Source organism: Ptychodera flava, chromosome 5, assembly GCF_041260155.1.
Source record: "Ptychodera flava strain L36383 chromosome 5, AS_Pfla_20210202, whole genome shotgun sequence".
Lineage (NCBI taxonomy): Eukaryota > Metazoa > Hemichordata > Enteropneusta > Ptychoderidae > Ptychodera > Ptychodera flava.
In genome coordinates, this window is record NC_091932.1 from 6,220,618 (window position 1) to 6,247,384 (window position 26,767).

The 26,767-nt window shown below is 37.8% G+C and overlaps 1 protein-coding gene and 1 long non-coding RNA gene across 2 annotated transcripts; one reads left to right on the forward strand and one right to left on the reverse strand.

Moving 5' to 3' along the window:
- Positions 1–15: 15 nt before the first annotated feature.
- Positions 16–17,948, forward strand: LOC139132839 (uncharacterized). Its single transcript, XM_070699156.1, has 2 exons — positions 16–293; positions 15,459–17,948. Exon 2 carries the CDS (start codon positions 15,585–15,587, stop codon positions 16,839–16,841), a length of 1,257 nt encoding a protein of 418 aa, XP_070555257.1. The 5' UTR covers positions 16–293; positions 15,459–15,584; the 3' UTR covers positions 16,842–17,948.
- On the reverse strand, positions 9,670–15,465 carry LOC139132840 (uncharacterized). Its single transcript, XR_011552457.1, has 3 exons — positions 15,075–15,465; positions 10,386–10,449; positions 9,670–9,990 (listed from the first exon to the last, which is right to left on the reverse strand). It is a non-coding gene; the product is annotated as an uncharacterized lncRNA (long non-coding RNA).
- Positions 17,949–26,767: the final 8,819 nt, after the last annotated feature.

Here is a 26,767-nt window from a genome sequence, read left to right on the forward strand (position 1 = left end):
GCATGAGTAGTTCAATCCAGTTCTACGCGGGGACCGCTGACCTTCCAGTAAGGTCACGTGTCTCATCCACTGGCTAGCCCACCGTCAACGTTATAGTTTATTTATTTATCCTAAACTGATGTATGTTTCAAAGAAACGTGCCAGCAGTAACGACATTGGCAGTGATTCTGTTAACACTACTGAAGTACGTACTACGTGGCATCTTCCCCCTCTACTGTCCATGGTAGCATAATACATAGCTGCTCTTAAACGACAACAAATCGACCACGCTGTACCAGTGTCTTGAGGATACGGTATGTATACACGTTTTTTGATCAATAATATTAGCACATACATTTGTGAAACTGTTGTTTGAGAAATTGAATGCTATTGATGACATCAAGCGCTGCTCCAAATTGTTGAACAAGAGGATGGTGTTGATACACTCAAAAAATAGGAACATGTCAAAGGTGATGCACCCGTCTTCTGATTAGACTCATGAAATTTAAAATGGAAAAAAAATCAGATTTCATGCTCAAACTCAAGGCCGCTCTTTGCCCATAATGGGGCAATACAACTGTTTTTCTCTAAACGCGGACGCAAACACTTTCCTGAGCGTGTGGCTTCTGATTTATTATGAATCATTTACGGTTTACTTTTCATTGCTATCCATGCAATCCATTTAATGCATATTCCATGTATCGCACAACACCAAACCAGGGTCAAAATGTACCGAAATAGTTTCGTAGTACCAGAAGCATTCCACTTCGCGATGTCGAATGGAGTTAGACAGGACTATTACTTGTGAAGTAACTGTAATTACTCACGAGAAGAGAGAGGAAAACAGGTCATCTCCATTCTCGGTCACGTGACTTAACTTTAGTTGTAGGTTGGATGTAGGGTGTTGGAACTATCGCTATGGGAATACCGTTATTTTCGCCATAAAATAGAAAGTTTGTTCCCCATTATGAATTTGTCAATTGCATAGCTCGTGATCTAACCTTGCTCTTAACTTCTCGCCCATAATCTGCGTCTTAGATTCTGCATGCCACGCCAACTAATTGCACTTGCCACGTCAGAGCTATCGCGGTATCATGTTTTAACCGTAAACTTTATTGTCACTGGATACTCAAGCATTTTAAGCGAAGTATTTACCAGTGTGAGGCCTAACAAGGTTTATCCGGCTAATCTAGCTACCACATGAAGTTGGGCTGTCGACCTTTGATTGTAGAAAAAAACGCTCAATAGAAGTGGCGATCATTGCTACAAGCAGGAGAAAGGTAAAATAAGATTTCCTTCCACACATCTATGTGAGTGAGGAACATCTTGATGCGTTCCTATGCAACAACAGGCACCGGTACATGACTTCTAATGTAGCATAGTCTAGCAAGTGTAAAATGAAGTGACTTGATAAGATTAATGTTTGTCCTATATTAGGCTGTGTGCTGTCAAATTAGAGTCAAATGTAGAGATTTTCTCGGTTATCGTTTAGTATGGCTTTTCGCGTTTGCTGTCACAGTCCTTATCTCTCCGTCAGCCTAAAACGAACACCACCGACACGGAAACAAAATGACAGGACAATCCCAAAATCCAGATTTAATAGGATTATATTCTTTTACAAATGACAGATGTATAATAAGACACGGTCCCATTTTCAAATGTGGAGGGAAATGGATAGTCTTTACTTATACACAAGAACTGTATAACTGGGTAATATTTGAAATTTTCGTCAGTTTGTCTCAGATACATAGAGAAATGTTAGGACTTGGTGTACATTTTCGCCCTTCCCACGAAGTGCTCGTGAATACAGCCTAAGTATTGGCTTAGCTATGTAGGAAATCAGAACGATAGTACCAAGCGATGATCTACCTCATAATCATAAGTTCCATAGTGACAAACTCGATATAACAAATACAAACAGCACAGCACAGCACAGAAAACAAACAAGTAGCAGTACATACAACAAAAGTCAAATCTGTACAATAACGTAATGAACCTCCAGTAAAGACAACTGAGAAGTAATGTCAGGTGTTTCGAAAATGGTGAACACATTCTGACCAACATGTGGCAACTACCATATATCAATCTGTAAGTCAAAATAGGAAGTGGTCTTAATCTACAGACAAATGTCACCGATGCCATCAATGATCATTTGTTTACGTGATACATCATACTTATCTATCAGTTCATGACACTTGCCAAAAAAGTGTTTGAATGAAGAGACGAGACTTTTTCTTGATTATCCCTGATTTACAAGATTGCATGAGAGATGGCTGTGTCTCTCCACAAAATCACCATAATAAACTACATGCCCTAGCACAACAAATAAGCCGGGAAATGTATATCCCATAGGAGGGCGACAATGGAATATTGCTGTCAAGATGCGTAAAATTGATTAAAGTAAAGTTGAAATCATATCTCTTGTCACACAGCCTAGTAGAAAGGTGACCTTCAGAGTCAAGTTCAAGGAAAATATTCAGATAAGAAGCCGAAGAATCTGATCGTAGTTTCTTTATTCTCTAATTCAGAAGAAGAAATCATAGAAAGATAGTCAATGAACCTCGAATTATTAAAAGAAATGAAATCATCTATGTACCTGAATGTCAAGTTGAAAGCTCTTGTCACAGAGATCTGCTTCTGTTTGACCAAGTTCTGGATACATGATATGAGTACAGGGACAAATCAGCTCGTAAAGGGGGCACAATTGTATCTTGACCATTCCAATCATATTCGCACTGTCGGCGTTCGTATTTGTGTCTTGGCTATATATTTAGCCACCTCTACATAGCACTCGTTCGACCTTGCTCATTTATTGAAGTTTAAGCTACATTAACTACATCACAGCCCATATTGGGATGACCTCATTGTGAATGATAACGAGGATCTGACCTAAAAACAAAACCAATCATTCAGGTTTCTCACGCTCCTTGACTGTTTGGGCGGGAAGGGCCTTAGGGGCCTCTGAGTAACCTTGCAAAAGAAAGCAGGCACTGGGCTAATGTTTACACCGGCAACAGCTAATATCTTATCATCACAAAGAAGTAATGTAACATTCTAAAAACTTAATCGATGATACTTGAAACGACATTTAGGAAAGCAAAAGGAAAATGAGTATGGACATGTCAAATAAAGACACAGTGGCTGTCTTTGTGTGATATTTTTGTTCCTTCCGTATTGTTTTTGAAGTCCGTTCATCGGTCCGGAATTGTCACTTGCTTGCACACCTTTCACTCACACTGGTACAACTATCTACCACAAACATGACGACTAAACTAGTAGGCTTCATGTTAGTAATTCTACACGTCAGCCTTAGGGACCGTCGATCATAAAAGCTGACATATAAAAAATGTAATTTCTCCTTTCAGGGGGAAGTGGGTCAGACCTCAACTCTCTTTACAAGTGCCAAAATGGCAATCAAGAATTTGTTGTAGTTGTTCTGAAACCACTTTCGCGGTAAAGATTTGGTTTTGAGGGGGACGGGGAAAGATGGCGGCACTAAGATGAATCGATTCCAATGCCTCAGCTTTAATAACGGATGACGGTCCCTTACGTCGTCATGAAATGCTGTGATGGTATTGTTGACGATGAATTCCAGTTTGGACTGAATGTTTGCATCACACCACGGTCCCTCAAGCAAGGCGTGTGGACAAGTTCAACAATTGATTGTTGGATATGATTTAAGGAAGAGAGAAAAAAAACAAAACAAAACAAAAAAAACACAAAAAAAACCGTATTTCACCACTGACGTAACACCGAAACGGGAAAATACATTAATACAAAGTGGCGGCATATAAAATTATATAATATGTTGAAGACTACAAAGCAACACAGAATATGGAATTTTGAACACACATTCCCTTTCCTTGTTTGTTCTCAAAACATATATAGCATACACGCGACAAGGTTTCTATTTAATGGAAAATCTTTGTAAATATATCTACAGTTCACCTTGCTTAACTACAAAGCGTTGATATCAGTATCAATGAATGTTACGATATCGTCGCCAATAGCTGTAGTGAGGTGACCTTTTGATAAATTTGTCGAGCCCCGGCATTATTTTTGTCGTCGTCAAATCTGAAATAGCTTCAACTTGAGGCGATAAAATTTATGTAGTCTAGAATCACAATCATAATAAATCATAGCGTTTCGAACCTTTGATGACGAATCACGTGTTTAAGGGACCATTCAGTCACATGTCAATGGTAGGCGAGCAAACCAATCTCCATCTATGTAAAATATGATAAACAACTCCCTACAACAGGGTTAAAAGCCTGCAATTATAGGACTACTATTCATTATTTCACGAATTCTTCTCAATCAAAGGAGCGAAAACTGGATGAAAACTGAAATACATCAGGAATTTTTAAAATTATTCACAGTCTTTATGGATGTTTCCCAGGGTTTGCTAGGAGTTAGCATAATAAGAATACCCTCTCTAAATGTTAATAAGCCTTTTCACAATTATTCGAAAACGATTCCGGTTTCTTACAACCTTACAACCCCCTACACACAGTAAGCTTTTTTGCGATATAATTCTCATTTAAGTAGTTGTAGTGTATTTCAGGACATCACATTAAGTTTATAACGCGTTTCGGCTTTATCATGCTTACATCTAATATTCAAGAGACTTTTGCAGAGTTCAATTTCCTTCCCTCGAATCAATAACCATGTACTGTAGTCCCTTTCTTTTGTCAAATTGATTATATTACCATACATAGGGCTACCTGCTTTTTATTGTTATCGTGACCCACTAAGTTAACTGTGCCATCTTCTTGTAAACTCTGTTCTCCCCTTCTCTGCTTGTAGGCTTAATACAGTGGCACAGTAACGTTATTAAACAGAAACATCAAATATATGACAGGAATTTTGTCTGTCTTGGAGATCTTGGAGACGTCTATTGCAAATCTGCCCAATACCTGTGAAAGCAATCAAATTGAATGATTCTGTACGACTAAGTTTTTTTTCTAGAGATGGTTAAACTGTGTAAATCTCTCCGACATTCCTTGGACCTGTAGGACTTAATACATACTCATCAAAGGGGAGTCAACAGATGACGCTGACAACCTGAATTTGTAGAAACGTGAGGGCAGTAAAAGAGGGCCACTGTGATCAATTAATTGATTCCATTAGTGCAAAAGCATGCATCGAGCATCGATTGCGCTATTGTCAGTGTGAATGACATGCCTCAGAATGGAACAGCATAAATTCTTATTTTTCGGAAACATATTGAATCTCTCAGGAGTTCGATCGAAAAGAGAATGAATATTTGTACAAGACTTAATAGTATCCGCTTCCGCTGAATTATTTCTACTTTATTCATATTCATTTCTTCATACCTTTTGTGAAGAAATGTAGATATTGCCCCTTGAGTTAAAAAGGCAAATAACGATCTGATGTCCGCAAAAAGTTAAACAAATGGTACGAAACTGCATGAACACAAGGCTTGTGCTATAATAAACATATAATGTTATGAACTATGCATTTTCAATTATTGCTAACACTACGCTTAAACCTGTGTGTGTGTGTGTGGGGGGGGGGGGGTACGGTGGTTATAACATTGAAACAGTTAACATATTAGGAAGACAGTTCCTCGGTTACTGATTAATTCTCTCAATACATTTGATATCTATCACAATTTCATGTTCATTTCAACGTTACAGTAACAATAAACTTATCGCACACTAAATTATTTTATATGGCAATGTTAGAAAACAGTTTTGGCATTAATCTTTCTTGCTTTAAAGACTTGGAGAGACAAACAATTGTATCGAGTGTAATCATAGAAGAAAATAAATGAAAAGCAATAATGAATAGTCTCTCTTTTGCGTTCACACCGAATAATGTGTCGGTGTTATGTTTATTGAGAAAACCTAATCCAGATATACGTTTAGAAGTTAGAGATATTTTAAAACAGGCTTCTTGATCGCAAACGCCCCTTTGCAATTTCGAATTTTTTTAATTTGCTAAATATGTGTACAATTCATAACAAGCAAAATGGCGGAAACAACCGTCATTTGCATGTAAGTATGATGCACATAGAAAATTGCATGGGAATGATTCCTAAAGTAATTTAAAGCATTGCCAGGACCTTTCCGAAAAGAAAACTCAGTTGAGTGGCAGGCAGACACCACAGATGAAATCCATCGTTGGACTACATAAACTTTGTAAAGAATCAAGCTTACGATGGCATGCAGGTATTCAAGTTGTGTTCAATATAACGAATTTCTCGCTCCAAAATGTGCTATTCGGGAAACAAACGTTTACCGATAAAGAACGAACAGCAGTTACATTGGTTATTCCCTTCACATCATTCTAGTAACAGAAAAATGCTTCCGGAACAGCTTTTTCTATGAATAGCTCCGTTGGCTGTACCTGTAGTAGGGCCTAATGAAGACGATGTGTTTGTGAAGATGTGAAAACGTCATTGTACTACTGCTGTGACAGCGTATAACTTAATACTCACCTTGTTCAGATTAATAAAAATTTCAATTTATTTTTTAGGGTCAATGTATTAATTGAAGGTAACAAAAAGAAGTATGTCATGTATGACAAAAGGTATTATTTGATTTTACGGTCAGATTTCCAGGTTACCTTCTTAACTTCCTGTACGAAAAGTTCACCAAGAGAGGGCGCACTACATACTGCATATATTATCCTAACACTGAATAGTCAGGGCTCAACGCACAAAGCCATGAAACATTGGGCAAGAAGAGAGAGAACAAGGAAAAAAGGCTCGTACAAAAAACAAGGTTTAATAGCAGTTTTCTTTATTCTTTCTCATATTTCAATTGGCAATCCTCGCGTCCCTGTGGTATGACTTACATTTTGTTATGTTGTGAACAGAAAGTAGGAAATGTTGATCGGACAAATCAGACCTGTGAAAGCACTTGGCGTTTATTTTAGCTTCGAAACTGAGGAATGTAAAAAACTTAACTGGGATAGCAAAATTGAGAAGTTAGAGAATACTTACACATTTGGGAAAGAAGACAGTTAATATTCTATGAGAGAGTTATTGCTATGAAGGTTTTTGCCATTTCGCAGATTTTGTTTTGACATTAGTGATTGGAATACCAGAAAGTACAGTTCACAATTAATTGACTGCTTTATCAAGATAAAACGTAAGATCTAAAACGAAATACCTCAAAGTGGTTATAACCAAGGTCTAATATGTGTCAATGTTGACAAACAGATTCAAGCTTTAAGTGCTGTATGGGTCAAGAGACTGGTTTCATGCAAAGGCAGCACATGGACTGCTATACCATGGTATTATTCAGAAATGGATACACTTCAGACATGTAATCTTATTCAACAAAATATTTTCTAGACTTCACTGACAAAAGCTTTATAATCTGTAATTCCTGATTTTAACATTAAGGTATTTAATGAATGGTACAATGAGAGTAGCAACATCACTGGAAATAGAAATATGAATTTGAAATGGTGCAGTATGTTCCATGTTTTATAAATCATCGAAAATTGAAATGTATCCGGAACGGAAAAAAATAATTGCCATGGTAAACGTGACTTGTAAAGTCCTTTATTAGAATATGTCACACAACTTGCGCAGATATTAATAAACTTAGAAAATGGTACTTGTCACTTGGAGTAACTCACCAGTCCCGTGAAAATAGTGAAATGACCCGGAAGAATATTTACAAAATCACGAAAGAAACGAAATTACGAGATTTGCAATGGAAGCTTTAGCAAGAATTCGTTTTATTGGAATAAGAGTGATTTTTTGAATTGTTAGCTTTGTAATACACCTTATTCAATTTGTCAAAACGGCAATTCCTAAGAAAACATTCATCTATAATGATGGTCTTTCAACGGGACATGTATGTTTCGTTGTGTCTGTTATTCGCTATCCGACAGTATATGACATGTCTTGACCCAGTGATGATTTACGACCTTAGAAGAAAACCACAAAATGAGTTGACAGTTTTCTTGCAGAGTTTCGGGTACACTAACATTCTTAAATTTTTATTTCCATGTAAATATGAAAATGAAGTACCCAGAATAAGTTCTTAATCCAGTGTTTGTATAAGGTCAATGCTTTCAAATCCTCGTACTAAAGTTTGGTTAGTTTACTGCTGTTATGAAGATTGAATACACTGCAATGTGTCGATATGACTAAAACAGATTTCATTTACCAGACATGCATGTCTTCGTTTAAAATGAATCTATCGAAACTAAACTAAAACACGGCTGGGATAAAGGAAAAAAAAATCCATTGACAGTCAGATCGTGTATATGTACTGCAGTATGTGCAACATTTGCTGAAGTATGTCACGGAAGAATTTGCTTATATGCTTGTGAGATCGTTGCAAGTCGCCACTGGAGTTACCGCTTTAAAAGGTGTAACTAACTAACTAACTAACTAACTAACTAACTAACTAACTAACTACTTAACTAACTATTTAACTAACTAACTAACTAACTAACAAACAAACAAAACAAACAAATAAACAAACTAACTAACTTACTACTTAACTAACTATTTAACTAACTAACGTACTTACTCACTAACCTACCTACCTACCTACCTACCTACCTACCTACTTACTTACTGACTGACTGACTGACTTACTTACTTACTTACTTACTTACTTACTTACTTACTTACTTACTTACTTTCTTTCTTTCTTTCTTTCTTTCTTTCTAAGTGACGTACACGTAGCTTCCACGCACGTTGACCTTCATGTCTGCTGTAACCTTTGTATATATCTATCACATGCTAGTTTCTTCGACTCTTTCAATTATTCTCACGCAGTCTGCAATGTTTCATGGCCCTGGGACTTCATTCTGTTTAATTCTCTTGTAACAGAACATTTGCTAAAACGACAGTTTTTCTTGTTGAATCGTTTTGTCGAAAGAGCAGACAACAAAAGCAAAATAACTTTAAATACACTGAGTTCAGTCACTTTAAACGAGTCAAGCAAAGTCTTTAACGAAGTGTGCAACTTATCAGTCATAAAGCTAGATGCTTCAAATTTTAGTGGAGTTCGGAGATCGAATTATCGTTTGACCTCAGAAATGATGACCAAGGGAAATACAATCCATCCAAACACCCAAAGGCAATGACACATCTTCTATGACCGTCAAAGGTCATTAACAACTATAATGTAGAACACACCACAGTGACTGCACTAAAATGAGCCAGCTGTGTTTTTACTTGGGATAGAATGGTCTCTCGCTAGCTGTTCGCGGTGCAGTCGCTTAGCTGCAGCGATACGAAATACACAGATCCTCAACTGTTCATTATCGTAATCACCACCGTCTGATAATCGATCGTTGAAGTCTCGTAATATTTCAACACTCGTAGTTTGTACTTCATAGTATTTGATATTTATGTTGTTTCTCTCGATACCACTACATGTTTTGTATCGATCATTTCCTTTCCTGAACCGCCCAATACAGGCAATAGCAACATACAAGGACACACAGACACCCAATAGCAACATACAAGGACACACGGTCACGCTCATACCCGCACTCACGAGTTTTCCTGTATATACGACTGGTATCATAGAGGGTTGGGGTGCAAGCGTTTACGTCGATTGCTGTGCATGACGATGTTCCCTCGTGACTCTTATATGAACATTTTCCCATCCTTGTAAAAACCAAAAAAAAACCCTCATCAGATAAACATCGACAACTCACATACGAGAATATGACAAATGATAAACTCAATATGCTATTTTCTGTTTTCGTCGTCAATATGCGGGTCGAACGTTTATTGTTGTTACTTTTTCATACCTATGCAAGGACAAAACAGATGCATATGGAACAACACTGACATGATGAACATTTTATTGTTTACTTTTCATTTTTTGTGTCGTTGCCGTCTTACTTAATCTGTTTTCAATGTGAGGCGTTACAGCCAAAGTTATTCACCCTGAAGTGGTTATGAGCAGCCCGAGATAAAAAGACTATGAAAAAAGTGGCAGGTCTTGCTTCTAATCCTTGTATTCATCGACTTGGACTTTTCGTTCCTGTCTTTTTCACGTTTGCCTGAAAAAGAGAAATATAAAGTTAAGAACGGCAAAATACAAGTTGACATCGTTGTAGAACAACATGCCCGCACTCAACACTGTTTATCATTAACTTTTCCCGTAATCCTGGTTTGTACGTACCAGTATTCTAGCGGTTCTGCAAACATTCCTGTTTCCTGTTTTACAAGTTGGTTGTTTGATTTTGTGATCACAAAAACACTCCTAAAAACAGACATACAAACAACCCCCCAAATCAAAAACACAGAACAAAACAAAAATTAAAATTAAAGTGCCACGTTGCTGCATCATTTGATGAGAGACGACGGGAAACAAAACTAGTAGTATTTTTATCCGTACAGAAGCAATTTATAGCTACTCGTCATTAATTCTGATGACCTCTGACCTCTGACTTACCATACTGTACATTTTTTTTACTTTTTCCAACTGTGTGGCGTCGTTTCTGAAGACCAGGGAATCCCTGTAAGTATGAATTTAGTCCGAGTTAGAACTGATTTCCGAAAATCCTAATGCAGTATTCACAACACAAACTCATAAACGGAGAGTATGGCATATGTCATGAATAATGTGTCGATAGCCGTTAATTTTTTGATCGACGAATGCCTTTTTGCCTCTATAATGTTCTGTATTCAGCCATACGAAGATATTAATACAACCACGTTTTCTTCGCTTTCTGTCGTCTTTGCTTAGGCCAAAAAAAGAAAAAGAAATGTTTCTGGTCAGCGCGCGCGTCACTTGAACAACAGCGCGTCACCCTTTTTTTTCTGTTTGTGGCCGGCGGCCGTGGCTGACACCAAACCAAAATGGCTGAAGAGAAAGAGAAAATTCTTTGGGGGGCATGATCAGTGACTGCATGAACAGTATATATGTGACTATATTGATAAAACTATAAAACTGACCCTCCTCCCTCCCTTGAGAGAAAAAAAAATAAAAAATAAAAAAAAATAAAATGCGCGTCGCCGCACCATTTTTTAAAGAAGGACCTGACCAGAAACATTTCTTTTTTTTTTTTTGGCCTTATTTGACTAATGATCATACAATAATTGGAATATATTTTAAAAATTGAAAAACCCATCCATGAAAAAATGATACAGAAAGAAAGGTGATGAGACGGAACTCTTTGAAATCAATATTTCACTTAGTCATTTATTAAGTTTACACAAAATTGATAAAATTTTGATTTCAAGAGTTTTACAATGCGTTTTTCACCATTTCACTTCTACATAGACTGTAACGCGAGACTTGATGTCTAGCAAAAATCTAACATTAAGGGTCGTCTACATGGAGTTTCTGTTACTGTTTTACAAAATTAAACTCAGTTAATCTAGGGATAACATATGTTGCAAGATCGATATCAGAGTTTAATGCAAATATTGCATGCAGTGTTTTCTCTGCATGTTCATTAAAAAGGGGCACTTTCTGCCCAATTCATCAAAATTAGGGGGCAGACTTGACATTTTAGGGGCAGTCACTTTTGATGTGAATTTTGCCTTCCTAGGAAGTGCTCCCTCGATATCAATACGATGGTCACTCAGTTCAGTTGCGTCATCTATGTCGCATGCAGCACCAGTACTAACATCGGCATCACGATATTTGTCAGCTTGCGATGAGCTCGTCTGCTCTCCATCATCTGTCAATTTGTCAGCCACATGATTCAATAACAAAGCAAGTGTCCCATGCGTCAGGAAAACCTGTGCATGCAACTGAATAATGGTGAAAATTCCCCAAATTTGTCAAGCACATCCCTAACAATAGGTCATATTTTTAGAATATACATGAGTTGATGTTTTCAACTTGGGCGACACACCCCCGTATGAAAATATAAGGCGTACTCCTTCGAACTAGAATTTTCCATAAGTCAATCATTGATAATGTATTTTAAATTCAACTTTTAACTTTATACGCTGTCAAAACATGAACATAAAAATGCACTAGTATCCATGGAGACTGAACCGCAACCAGGTCGTTGAATTGGCTGTTCTTTTCGATGCGCGGTCACGTCATGCACGTCATCAAAACTGAATGACAGGCGATATTTTGACTTTTCCGAGGGAGTATTATGACTAGAAACAACAGCAAATTCACAGAACTGCTACACTGTGCGCTTGAGACACCCTCCCATATGAGACGTCTTTGCTTGCTGTATTTTATGCGCAATTTCCGCGTATTCAGTAACTTTTTCAGGGCAGACAATGGCTCGAAATGCGCAATTTGCGCAATTGCGCGGTCGAGAGAAAACGCTGTACATGTATGTAATTCAAATCACCACTCTAAAATGGTACATTGCAAAATTCTTTAATGCAAAAGATTTGTACGGTATTCTCAAAACAATGTGTTACATCCGTACAGTTAAACCCGAACGATCAATTGCTGAAAATAATGATTTTCGTCACCGACAGTCAAACAATATGCTTGTTCAGACGTCGGGTCCATCTCCATTGTACCCGTATGTAGGATGTACGATATCCCCCCCCCCCCGCATGGGTGATTGTCCACTGAGACCGCTCCATGCTCATCAACCACTTTATATTAGTGGTGACACTCATTTGTTAGCAGTAGCAAACGACCGCTTTCGAGAAATTGGTCCAAGGTGTGTTTTACATGTGAACAGTACTACTGAGTATTTCATAGTATTTTGACATCATTGAATTTCGAGGGTCATAATAGGTAAGCTTACATGTGCACTGTTAGCCTTCCGCCACCGAGCCGCTACCAGGAAAAATTAGCCTTGCATCCATTTGCTTTTCGAACTCCCCACCAGCAAGAAACAATCTCATTGCCCAACAGGAGAGCTTCATAAATCAAGCACCGCCATATGATTTGCTCTCCCTCATTGTCAAACCAAGTTGTCTGCTGAACCAAAAATTGACGTTTTCTCGCCAGCTGATAATAAAAATCGCCACAAACCAAAACCAACATTAACACTGAAACAACATCAAAAACAGACGTACAAAAAATCCCTCTTTGAGCATTTCCATTTTCGTTCGGCTCCCTCAACAGTGGGCATGGATCATGGCAGCACGGCGACAGCAGCGCGACAGCCTGTCACGGCCACAGAAATTTCAACGACTGTACAATTGTTTTTCTCAAAGTATTTAGATAATAATATCGAATTAGAAACCATTTTGTCTTGTTTTTGACGAAAGTAGGAATTTCAAAACTCGGATATGTAGCAACATGGCTAATAGCGCTGATCGCAAATGACGTCACTGTTCTCTCTCATTAATATGCATAAATAAACATTTGTCAGCATTTTCCGCATAAACGACGAAAATCAAACCTGCGAGTGTTAGAAAGGCTATTTAGCGTCACACTTATTCGCATGAATTGATGACTGAGACTACAAGCTGCAACAACAGCCGCGCATACAACGACAAAATTTGTCCGAATTTCGGCTTATTTGTCCGAAAGTCGCGCGCGTGCAGCTATATTTAGTAACAAACTCGAAATCGCGATCAACGCTATTACAAAGGCAAATGGATAATCATATTTTTGTGTCGCAATGTGACGATAAACTGAATTGGCTATAACATTGAAAGCTGAAGTGTGTCGAAATTTCATAAGCTGTATGAAAGTCGCGTATCTCCACGTGATGTACCCCACGAAGTAAGACGGGAACACGAATTTTTTCCAAATTTGTTTTCTACTAAGACATACAAATATGTAAAACATTAAGAAATAACAACGAGACTTTAGATAGTCATTACCCCTCAGGCTAAAACAATATAGCAGCGATATAAGCTGACATTCTGATAGGTAGGTTTGAAATGATTCAGTGTTCAAAAAGTCTAACCCAGCTAGGTCTTGGACCTTATATACCAACGGACATATAACTAAGAAGTGAAATTTTTGATGAACTACAGAAAAGCATACGCGCTCGTTAGTCTATTTATTGACACAATTTCCCGATCGCTGCCTGTAGAACTATTTGTTCGCGCGACAGAATACAGTGTTCTAAAACCGATACCTCGCGTTTTCGAAATGGATCTCATAAATTAGAAATGCCGAACAAAGAGGCATAGAGCGTCAGAGTCTGTGGTATATTTGCATGCGATGACGTGTACATACCTGGTCAAATAACCCTTTAGATCACAGACTACCGCGTCTGGAATGTGATCTCACAAATAACTGTGCAAAGTTTAATGCAGACCGACGGGTGAGTATGTAGTCTTCTACTCACCAATCATGGTGACCAAGACATTGACGTTAAAGTTGCTAATAATCATGATAACGGACTAAATATTAAAACGCTAACAGTAAGTGCCATGATATACAATGATATGACTTGTATATAATGATAATTCATATAGGCCTCGATATATTATTAAACGAAACCGATCATTTTTGAAGAGCTGGTAAATTCACCGTGAACATGAATAAAATTGAGGTTTAATTGTGGCACTGGTGTGACGAAGTTGGACTTTGTTCATGTCTGGAAGGTTGTGAAATTTGCCTGGTCGCAGTAGTAATACCTAATTCAAAATAATAAGAATTTTCTGCATTATTTTCTAATACTCGGAAACAGGTATGACACCTGACGCTAACAAGTATTGTTTTTCAATCGCTCTTCAATGTTCCGCCATTGTCTTTCATACAAGGTTTGGTTGCATTGTTTCCGTTAAGAGGGTGGAGAGATTGCATAGAGAGGAGTCAACTCTTTCAACCTCTAACAGAATTAGAATTGAAAGTATTTGAACCTGTAAGCATCCACATATTTTATGACACATGTCCGCCAGTTTTACGCTACCAAAACAAGAATTTAAAATAAGACCTCTATAGTTTTACAGTTTTAAAATTTGTTTTATCCTGAGGCTGTAGACATTTTCGTGATCTGCTGTAGTTACATGGCAAGTTTTTTGACCTTGCTTCAGATCCGGTTCTCTCATCAAAGGATCACGTGTTTCACTCGTGTTTCAGACGACTATTGAGACAATGTGGTCTGTTGCCGAGTCGCAGTTACGTAATTATGATCCTCCATGGCAGGGCATTGAAGAGGCCCTTCAAATTATGTGTGTTTTCCCTCTTCATGCATAAGATATTCTTTCATTGCTTGGAATTCGGTGAGAGCTTTATCGGGAGATTTACCTTATCGTTCAGAAGAAAAACGTCAGAGCTTGTAAAAAGTCTGGAAATCGTTCCCGATCATGGTGTTCACTTCCTCATTGCTGCCATTGTCTGGAATCAAGGTAATGGTCTTTGACCGGGCGTACACAGTATTGCTGTCCGCTGTCTTTCGCCGAGACTGTCGTATCACTGAATCGCCAGCTTCAGCAGCCCCTGTATTATGTTAGTCAGGAGTCATAGAGTCAAGCCGGTTGACGGGGAGCAGAGCGGTATGTACGAAATTTTGTGCACTGCCCCGTGTTTATTGCAAAGATTCGCCCAGTCAACGGAGCTTGCCTGTCAGTGAACCACCTACGTGCGTGTACCCGAGATCTCTGACCATGTTGTTCTTGTTATTTCTTACAGGCATTGATGTTGATTGGCTGTTAAACTCGCGTTAAAGTCGAACAGCGTTGAAAGGACACCTGCAACATATTCGGAAGCAACAAGTACAGTAATAATTTTGCGTTGCCAGTTCATCACTTGTCAGCCATGCATATGAAGAAGCGCATGATCTACTCTCTGGTCATATTTGTCTTGCTGTCCTCGTTCATGGTCCTCAGACATTTTACCGTTGAACACCATAGAGAAGTCAAGTTTGCCCCAACGATCAAAGAGGATGTCACAACTATCGCGAGTCATACTTCAGAGAAAGTTGTAACGACGCCCCCTAGGCCGAAAGAACAGACGGAGAACATTTCTGTGGAGGAAAGTGTCAGCAGTACAACACTAAGCCCTGACGAACTTCCGAAACGTCATACATGCAAAAATCTCGACAGATACATAACTAGTGTTAAAGCGGACGAGTGTCCGATCCTGTTTGAATTTGTCAGGAATTGTTTGAATACCACGGACTCTGGAAGGGCACCGTTGCCAAATTTCTTCTCGGAACGAAACAATGGCGGCGATACGCCTGACGATGCTTACAGAAATGCTAACGTGGCGTTCGTACACATGCCAAAAGCCGGAGGGACGTCTGTTGAAAAAGTCTTAGAAAACATACCCGGACTGAACAAAACCGGAAGAGTTCGCAAAATGCGTGTTGCCCATTGTCGGGACTTTTACCGGCATTCCGTTCGTTTCAGAAAATACAAGGACCAAACTTTCTTTTTCTCGAAGCGGACTTTCGGCCTTCACGACTTTGCCTACCCAGGACGACCCTTTGCCTACGCTACGTGGTTTCGTGAACCAATTGACAGACTAATTTCAACTTTCTATTACACCAAGCGAACTCATTGCTTCGGGGTTCACAGGATATGCATACATTACCTGGCAAGATCCGAGAATCTGACTGACTACTTGCAGAAAACAACCGACATTCATTTCCAAGACATGGACAATTTCTATGTTAGGCTGTTACAGTTTGGAGACTTTCCCGATGTAGACGAGAAATTTGAAGACTGTTGCGGCGGTGTGGAATTCGAAGATGCCAAAACTATTCCTAAGATTGAAGAAAAACATTACTTGGTTGCTAGGAAAAATTTACTAACTAAAATAGCATTCGTTGGACTTACTGAAGATTTCAAAATTTCTCAAGATATCCTAAGTTACGTTTTTGGGATACCGTTGCAGAATGAAGAGACCCACGTTAATGCAAATCCGCACAAATATAATGTCACCGATACGGAACTTGAGGAACTTCGGCGACGAAACATTTGGGATCTGAAATTATATGAGGAAGCAACGCAAATTTACTATCATCAAAAGAAAATGTATCTTGATATCAAAAAGAGGGGAGGCGTTCTATAGTGTAAGTGTAGATAGTTGGGAAATTACCTTCTCGACCAATCCTGTTACAGTCAATGAGGGTCTTACGAGGATTATTATCAATCCATGCAAAAACTCCGTAGTTAACATTTAACAGTTCTGCTCTGTACTGTTCGTACATTATCTGTGAATACAGTTATTTAGACAGGTCCGTTCCACTGTCTATATGTAAACGTATTAGACGCTGTCATCTGACTTCGACCATGGATAGTAGCTATCTACGCTTCGACATTTGGCATTTGAAGATGTGCCTTGAATTTGCTTCCGTCTAATTTTACTGCCTTGTGGCAGTTTCATCATGGTTGAGGTGACACGGGTCATGGAGTTACTGTGGTTACGCAGGAAAAATTGATTTGCAGTGTAAAAATGATAGACTGTGGTTATCTTCCAATTCATCATTAATCGTGTCCTCACTCATCCGGGAGTGTGGCTTCGATGACGTCAATGAACTCAAAATGAGCGATTTTGCGGTGATTTTGAAGGTGAATGTACAATTTAACAATGGCCAGTCCTGTCTATAATATAGACTACGGAGCTTCAATTTATAACTCAGATTTATCTCAAAATTTTGTAGGATTATTTGCAATGTATGCGTTATCGTTTCTTCTGATCACGTCGTAAATTTCTTAGGATGGCTATAAACGTTACACAAATGCAAATAAACATAAACTAAACAAACAAAACGGTCCTTACTGAGTTGCGTCGATGGTGGCGCTGTTGTACGAGAAGATTCATTACAAATCCGAAAATTCCAGTAAACCCAAAACAGTGTTTGTAATTCGATGAGAAGATATCAATCAACATAATTCATATGATTCCCACTCAATATGTTTGTATCTGGTCGGACAGTATTTTGGTCCAAGGATTTTATAGGCTTGTGTTCTAAGTTATTAGACGATTGGTAATTTATCTAGCCAATGATTTTCAAAGAATTTGAACGACTTGAAATCAGGATTTACTCCTCATAAACCTAAACAAATTTGTACTCTAAGTGGCCTAAAAAGTCTTCAACCTAGTTTTCATTCATGTCAGCTGAATTTTAATTGGTGTACCACTATGCTGATTAGATTAAAGGTAACGGTAAACTGTCATACATATCTGAAATTTACTTTGTGGTATGTATGTATATTGTCAGGAAACCATATTTGATATAAGGACATCTTTATGATGAAGACAACAACAACGACGACAATAATAGTAATTATTATCATCAATTATTTTAGGACTCATATTTTAATAGTAACAATGCTTTCGTTGACCCATTATAAATGGTATTTTTCGGTCTCTGTATCTGATTTGAAACGTTTTGTCCAATATTAACCGATACGGAATGTGTGTATGTCAATTACGTCAATTAAGCCGTGGGTGGAGGGACGGTGATAAAGCCAACAGTAAAACCAACTTTTAAACCATTTCAGAGAAAAGGTTGCAAGAATATTGACGAATCACCGGTCTTGTACTGAACTGTTCGGGGTCGGGGAGAAGGAATACTCACGATATCTATGAGCAGAAAATTCGTTGTGTAGGTAGCCTCTAATAAATACACTGTCGTCGGGAGAGCGAAAAAAAATGTTCCAGTATTGCATGAATTATCATTTAATGACCAGACAATTAAGTTTTGATTAATTACATTGTTTTTTATCGTAGCTCCTGCGTTTTTATACACAAGTCAAACATACAGTGAATTGCCATTGGCTGGGTCGTTTACGGCGGTCCGACGTTACCAGATATCTCTGCAGGTTGCTAAATGCTGCATTCCGTATGTCTCTCTCAATAAAAGCTATTTTTAGCCATCACACCTTTTTCCAGTGTCGAATAACGAATAACTATGAGTAAATATGCATCAAAACACAGGTCAAAAGGTTTGCATAGCAAATACGAGTCAAATATTATACTGTAATTTGATAATTTTGTCAGTGACATCATTGATAACTTGAAGCAGCGGTATAGACAGTCTCCCCTCCTTAACAATGACAAGACACTATACAAATTTTGGCGTCCATTCCCTCTGACATCAACCACTTTATTGCCGGGTACACAGGTAGACGATTGTCCTCCTGTTCCCAATTTAGCCTCAGTGACACAACAATTTCGCTGATCTCTCGAAGTCATGCTTTATGGGTTCAAGGTATTCAGGTAAAAGGGAAATTTCAAAATTCAGGTCAAATTCATGATAAATTCCATAGCCCTGTTGTTTTTTATTTTTAGATTTTCATATTTGAATTTGAAATACTGGCATTATATATAATGTAGCTAGCATATATAATTGCGGTGTAGGTTAGAATACTGTTCTGTGGTCCACTAGATCACATATATTTTAATCATTGATTGTGTCAATTGTTGTGCAGTAGCCTATCGTCTGCTTCAGCGTCAAAGTAACAACACCATATTTTACATTGCAGAAAAGTTGCGGTCACTAGATCAGATAATGCTCTTTTGCCTGTTGATGTCACTCTAACATTCAAACAAGTTGTTCATCTGGTTCATTTTATTTGTCTTCATGTTAACAGTCTTTTAACAGAAATATAGGGACAAATGTCACAGGGATCTTTGCCATACATGTAGTTGTGTATGCAACATTTTTTAACTATACAGACGTTTTAATTTAGAAAGTGCCTATCGAATGCAGGAAGATGTTAATCGTGCAAAGCGGCGAACATCATCGTTCCTTTGTCGACACGATTCATTCATCTATATTCAAATATGTTTCATATCGGATTAGCTAAAAATAATATTATACGGGCTTCAAGGTAGATTTAAATATATACTTTTGTCATTAGTCAGTCTCCAAAATAATATTCACGTTGTACAAAATTTTACACGACACGCATGGATTCAATTTTTTCAGCAATGTCTGGCAAGGGAATATCATTATATTCACGAAAACGTATTTTTGTGAGGTTTCGGTAAAGATACGCGCTTACTAGCCGTAACCGTTGTAAGGTCATAGAAATACAAGTGGCAGCATGAACATAACAAAATACTTGAGCGACTCCGTGTAGCATTTGTTGTGAGTTGATAAAAGGACTATTCAATATATATATTTATTACATGCCTCGTATATCGAACGTCGCGCGCTCCATAGGATTCAATGATGTTGCCGGCCGCATGGTCATCACTTGACTGAAAGTGAACCGGAACTATTTTCCACTTGACAACTTCTGGATGTGGAAATGTTGAAATTTCATGTTTTGCACAGGAAATCAGCTTTTTTTGAAAATTTTGCATAAAAAATTGATAAATAGCATAACAGTAGTTGAAATATATCAATGCGCCATTCGATGATGAAAATAGTTCCATTTTTACGGATTTTCGTCTAAGGTGGAAATAAAGCATTTGATTATCATTCGTCGACGTCAATAAACCTAAATATTTTGAGTGAAAACTGTGTAAGAGAGGTATATAATAAAACATAGCCCAAACAAGGGACTCTGTACCCTCGGGGCAGGAGATCATTTGCCCTCCTTACGTCGGGAAAAATGGTCACCTACCCTCGGGCACATAGTCCCATGTTTTTGCTATGATATATATATAACATGAACTGGCCCGTATCTCCACCTGTGTGACGTACACCAGCACAGATAAGAAATCCATATTACCGCTGTTGTACGTCATCAACCGGAACTTTTTTTCTATTTCTTTCCTAATTTTGACAATATTGATGACTTAATATCACTTGGTGTGGTGAAACTAAAAGGTGAGGATTGTCACAGCCTAAGTCGGTTTCCATGGTAACTGTAACAGGCGTTGGCAGTAAAGCAAAAGAAGCTTCAAAAGTTCATTGAAGCGAAGTTAATACCGACAAATGTTATTGAAACACGCCGACGGGATTGGCTGGGTCGAAAGCCGTGGTACAATATGTACTTTTAGACTGACGAAGCTAATCATTGGATTCCTTATCGCGTGTTATAAGTGATTGATAGTTGTATTATTTGTAGCTATTCTACATAATCACGTAAATTGTCTTTGCTCATTACCCGAGCGCAGACACGAAGATTGACACGATGGCCGCTGTGATATTGCGTCATATACTCAGACATTTTGTGCTCTCAATAACAGCCACTGCAGCTATATCAACGCTGATTTTCGGTAAGGATTATTATTGCAAGTTCACCTGTGAACGTGAGGTTTCGTTTTGGTCACCCTTCACTCTTGCTCTCGTTGGCCACATAACTATACATACTATACGTATTTAAACACCCCCTTTCCTGTTTGATTCCTCTGAATAACAATAGTCCGTGAAATGCATGCAGTTGAATGACTTTTCTAAACACATTATCTTTCATATTTTGCTCTTTACAGCATCATGGAGTCCACGTAGGCATGCATAGGGGATGGCCACAATGGTAAGATCGGATTAGTCAGGTTTGACTTCTGTGGTATACATTTAGATTTAATATAAATGACTCCTATATACATCTAAGTGGTTACTCTGATAATTTTCACTCCAATATGTCGGTAGCTACCGTCAGTGAACATAATTACATCAAAACATTACAGAAGCAGTTCGACAGGAAGAAACTGATGAGAGTTTGTTGAATATTCAATGAAATTTCAGAAAATATTCCAAGGAATGAAATTAGCGACATCACTTTATAATAACATCTTAAAAATACTGAACAACGCCTCTTACAATACGTCATCACTTACTAGGTGAGCCAAGTAACGTGTACAGTAGCCATTAGCAACACGATTGGTAGTTTCTCAACCATACGTTGCCTTTGGTCAAACTACCGACATCAAATATCTCTTTCACATTATACGATTTATTAAATAGGTTACTTTTATGCTCAAGGAATCAAATTTGAGCGAAGAGTTTTCAACTGCAGTTTCATCTACATCATCTAACTTGTCCAAAGTACATGTTGCCAAGACATCTGACAACGGAGTGCCGATGAAAACAGATGGGAACTACACGTGTACTTTTCTCCGAGGGTACATCAAGGAGAACGAAACGAAATATCAAAATTGCAAGATTCTCTTCTTATATTCTAAACTGTGTTTAAATAGCACTGACATCGGGAGAAATCCGCTGCCGAATGTCTTCTTGAAGCGAAACAACAGCGGTGATACAGCTGACGGTGCTAAATGCTAACGTGGCGTTCGTACACATGCCAAAAGCTGGAGGGACGTCTGTTGAAAAAGTCTTAGAAAATATACCCGGACTGAACAAAACGGGAAGACTTCACAAAATCGCTGTTGCTCATTGTCAACAATTTTATACCAGCAAGCCCTTTCTTTCAGAAAATACAAGGACCAAACTTTCTTTTTCTCGAAGCGGACTTTCGGCCTTCACGACTTTGCCTACCCAGGACGACCCTTTGCTTACGCTACGTGGTTTCGTGAACCAATTGACAGACTAATTTCAACTTTCTATTACACCAAGCGAACTCATTGCTTCGGGGTTCACAGGATATGCATACATTACCTGGCAAGATCCGAGAATCTGACTGACTACTTACAGAAAACAACCGACATTCATTTCCAAGACATGGACAATTTCTATGTTAGGCTGTTACAGTTTGAAGACTTTCCCGATGTAGACGAGAAATTTGAAGACTGTTGCGGCGGTGTGGAATTCGAAGATGCTAAAACTATTCCTAAGATTGAAGAAAAACATTACTTGGTTGCCAGGAAACATTTACTTAATAAAATGGCATTTATAGGACTCACAGAAGATTTCAAAACTTCTCAAGACATTCTAAGCCACGTCTTTGGAATACCGTTGCAAAAGGACAAGATTCATGTTAATACAAATCCACACGAGAACTGACTTTGAACTTGCGGAGCTTCGGCGACGAAACATTTGGGATCTGAAATTATATGATGAAGCCAAACAAATTTACTATCGCCAAAAGAAAAAATATATTGCTATCAAAAAGAAGACACGTGCTCATTGAATGTTGGCCTTGTCAAAGTCAAGAAGAGGCTTGACAGCAACATATCAAATAACTTAACCCGGAACTATATTTGTCATTGCCTGTCTTTACTAAATATTCTTGAGATCACACGTATAAATACATTCCCATGGAAACGTATTATTTGACGGCAATGAGTATTCCTACAACAAAGTTAAGATAGTATGCGTCTCGAAAGTGATAGATTTAAAACTTTTGCTAAAACTTTCTCAATTGAAACTTCCAAATCAAGAATAAAAATCAGGCGTCACCGTGCAAAGTTTGGTACTAGAGAAGCAAATTACCTAAAATTTACCGATATTTGTAATTCAATATGGCCGCCGTTCCTCTGCCAACTCTATGGGGAGAGACAAAATTTTCGATTTTTAGAAAAACTAACACGTGAAACTTTTTTCTTATTGCAAGATCTTTACAATTATCCCTCACAAGTGGTAGATCTGAAGAAAATTGTAAAAGTTTGCTGGGTTGTCCCCGAGGTGCATTCTACCTTAAATACACCAGTGATGTAAAACACTTGAACGGTTGCATTGAATTTTAATCAAATAGCGAGAGACCGTTGGTAGCTAATGTGTTCCCTATGGACCATCGTAGATTCAAAAGGAAAACTAAGTCATGTCCATCTTCAAACAGCTATTCTGTGCTTCGAATTAAATAAAACACACTGTGATGTTAGTGTTAACTCACCTTTGACTCGAAAAAGACACATTTCACTGCCTGTCACACCTATCATTCTGTGTGTTTACCTTTGTAAATCACAATTTATAAAATTGTGTCTCTCCGTTAAGGTCGATCTGGTTCAAATACTTTTCTTCCTGATTAATATTATCAGCAATATGCCTGTTCAACTGATGTACTAACAACAAACGTATTTGCATGAAGAATGACAGGTTACGGTATAACCTGCACTTTTAAAATGTGATATAGAATTTGTAAAGCTGTATAGAGTTCACAGATAAGTAACAGCCGTAGTATGACGGCGATATTGAGGATGGTCAGACTCAACATTACTAGATTCAACGAGGAAAAATACCCAGAGATTGTGTCTAGATACATTCTTCCTTGTCCTATGAATGTTAGATACATTTTGAGGTTGTTTACTGTTGTTTTAGACGAGCTGATGATTTAACATTCTTTTACAAATACATCTCTGAGTTGTACTCCTATACGATAAGTAAAACCTTTTTATTCAATGTTCAGACCTATTCAACTTCAGCGTTACTAAATTGAACAGCTTTGAAGCTCAAGAGCTCGTAGTATCCATGACCTGGTTTGGATTACGGCGGGTGCACATCCGGGATCCCCCTGATGACTTTCCTCGGGATGTGATAATATCCTCAAAATCTGTACCCAGTCGCGGAAATCTGTACCTACAATTGCTAAAAGGGCCTGCTCTTACACTTTACACAACCCTTTGTACTAGTAAAATTCGCAGTCGGAAATGCTGGTGCGAATCACTGTATCGCAATGCATTATGAACTAAACCCACACATGGTCCAAGTCTGTGAATGCGATGTAGCAGTCCAAGTTCAAGCGACATTTTTTCTGACTGCGATGTACTGGAGTTGTAGCCAGATTCTATGAGAAACTTAATGTCGATTGCGTTCACTCCATGCATGTGTAAATCTAGTACTGCGTAGGGTGGTATCGCGAAATCCCAGTCAAGACATTTCAAATCAAAGTATATATGTAATGTTTATTCAGTAATATAGGCCACCGGCCTTTCTTACAATTCTTGTAAAAATAATACAGACAAACTTAGGGGCAGTTATACATTATTGCTCATGGATAATAAGTTTTCTCTTCGGCTGAAACTATAAATGATGAACTTAGATAAATTGATAATAGTACTAGGATGTTGTGAACTGAGAAGATTCACAAACTTCGTTTCTGTTGGTAAGTCATGACAGTAAGACGGAAGAAACGTTTTCTTATGTCACTATACACTGGACAAGCTAAACAAAAATGAAACTCGCTTTCTATTTGATTGTCATTAGACAACTGGCAAACTCTGGCTTCCCTTGGAATATTTTCAAATCGACCACTCTCAATACGCAAGTTACGATTCGACACTCGAAATTTACATAAAGCTCTTCTAAATATCTCCACGTTAATAACACATAAATATTTCTCAAGCACAAGGTTATTTTTATAAAGGCGATATGAATCTAACTTGGAAGTATTGTGAAGGTTCGTGTTCCATTGTTGGAAGCCAGTATCAAAAGATCTTTGCTTAAATGCAGATAAGACAGATGATGCGTCACCTACGGCTTGCATATCCCATACAATACCAAAACCATAAGTTAACAACAAATGCTTAACATTATAAGCCCAACAACTGTATCCCTTCTCAGCCATTTCAAATTGGTAATTGCATTGTAACACATTTTAATATATGTGGCATTATCACTACAAATTAATTTGAGCCAGTATTTAAAAATACGACCAAGCCTCATGACTCGTAGAGGCACTCTACCAAGTTCTTACAAAGCAGCATAATTACATGTTCTGGTACCATCTTTTAAAATGAATTTACAAAATAGGGTGTGTACATTTTCCACATCAGGACCCTCGTGGAAGCCCCACACTTCGCAACCATACATAAGAATCGGTAAAATTTTACAATCAAATATTCTAAGTGCAATGTTAACATCTGAATTTTTAAAGAGACTAAGGTATTTTTTAATTCTATACATCACACTTTTACCGTGTTTTGCCAATTTCTCTTGGGCGCAAGACCAAACGCCCGAGCAAGAAAATTGTAAACCAAGATAGTTAAAATATGAAACTACTTCTACATGTTTTCCATCTAAATACCATTTTTCGTAATTTTTCAATCTTCCTCCCTTCCTAAACACCATAATGTTTGTCTTAGATGAGTTAACTTTTGCTTCCATTGCTTACAATACATACAAAGCCTGTCAAGTTGTCTTTGCAACCCAATTACATTACTAGAAGCAATAACTAAGTCATCGGCAAACAATAAATACAATAATTTTAACATACCCACATAGACACCACTATACAATCCACTTTGTAAAGTTTCACCTATATCATCAATAAAAATATTAAACAAAAGAGGTGATAATAAAGACCCTTGTTGAACCCCAAATGTACAGTTGAAAAGCTCAGTTACTCCGTGCGGAGTCCTGACACATGCTTTTACATTACTATACATGGATTTTAATACTTTCAACATTTTCCCTTTCATACCTAATTTCAAAAGCTTGACTGTAAAACATATCGGTACGATCTATTCTATCGAAAGCTTTTTCAAGATCGATAAATGCACAGTATAACCTTGATTTGTGTTTAACTAAATACTTCCATACTGCAGTGTCTAAAATAAAAATGTTATCAATGGTACTACGATTTTTTCGAAAACCAGCCTGTGATTTTGAAATAGGGCAGTTGATTTCAACAAATTCAGATATCCGGCTATGCATAATATTACAAAAACTTTACTGACAACAGGAAGTAATCAAAGTAAATCAAAGTAACAATAATGCGTTTAAATCTTGCAGAAATGACTCTATTTTACACAATCTTCAACTTGAACCAAGTCTAAACTTAACCATTGAAGAGTAGGAAACATGTAGAGAGATGATGCGATTTATCCTGTGTTTCTACTGAACAGCCTGTCATATTCCTAATAAAATGAATCTTTCTTCCAATGGCCTCATGTCTCTTTCAAATGACAACATCTTCACACTTGGCACTAATCTGCTTTCAAACAGTGCCAATTCAATCTTACCAGAAAATTTCATTAAGGTAGTACGCGTCTCGAAAATCGAAGACTTCAACTTTTGCTCAAATTTTCCTCAAGGTATCTTCAAAACCTATCTCTCACCAAATCAAGAATAAAAACATAAAGAATTCTAGAGAGACAAATTACCTAACATTTACCGATATTTTGAAATTCAAAATGGTCGCCATCCCTGGGTTAACTATGTTGAAAAAGAAAATTTTCGACTTTCGAAAACATAAGACGAT

What these genes read in the sequence shown, in the direction of transcription:
- LOC139132839 (XM_070699156.1), top strand. Translation starts at nt 15,585, where the DNA reads ATGCATATGAAGAAGCGCATGATCTACTCTCTGGTCATATTTGTCTTG.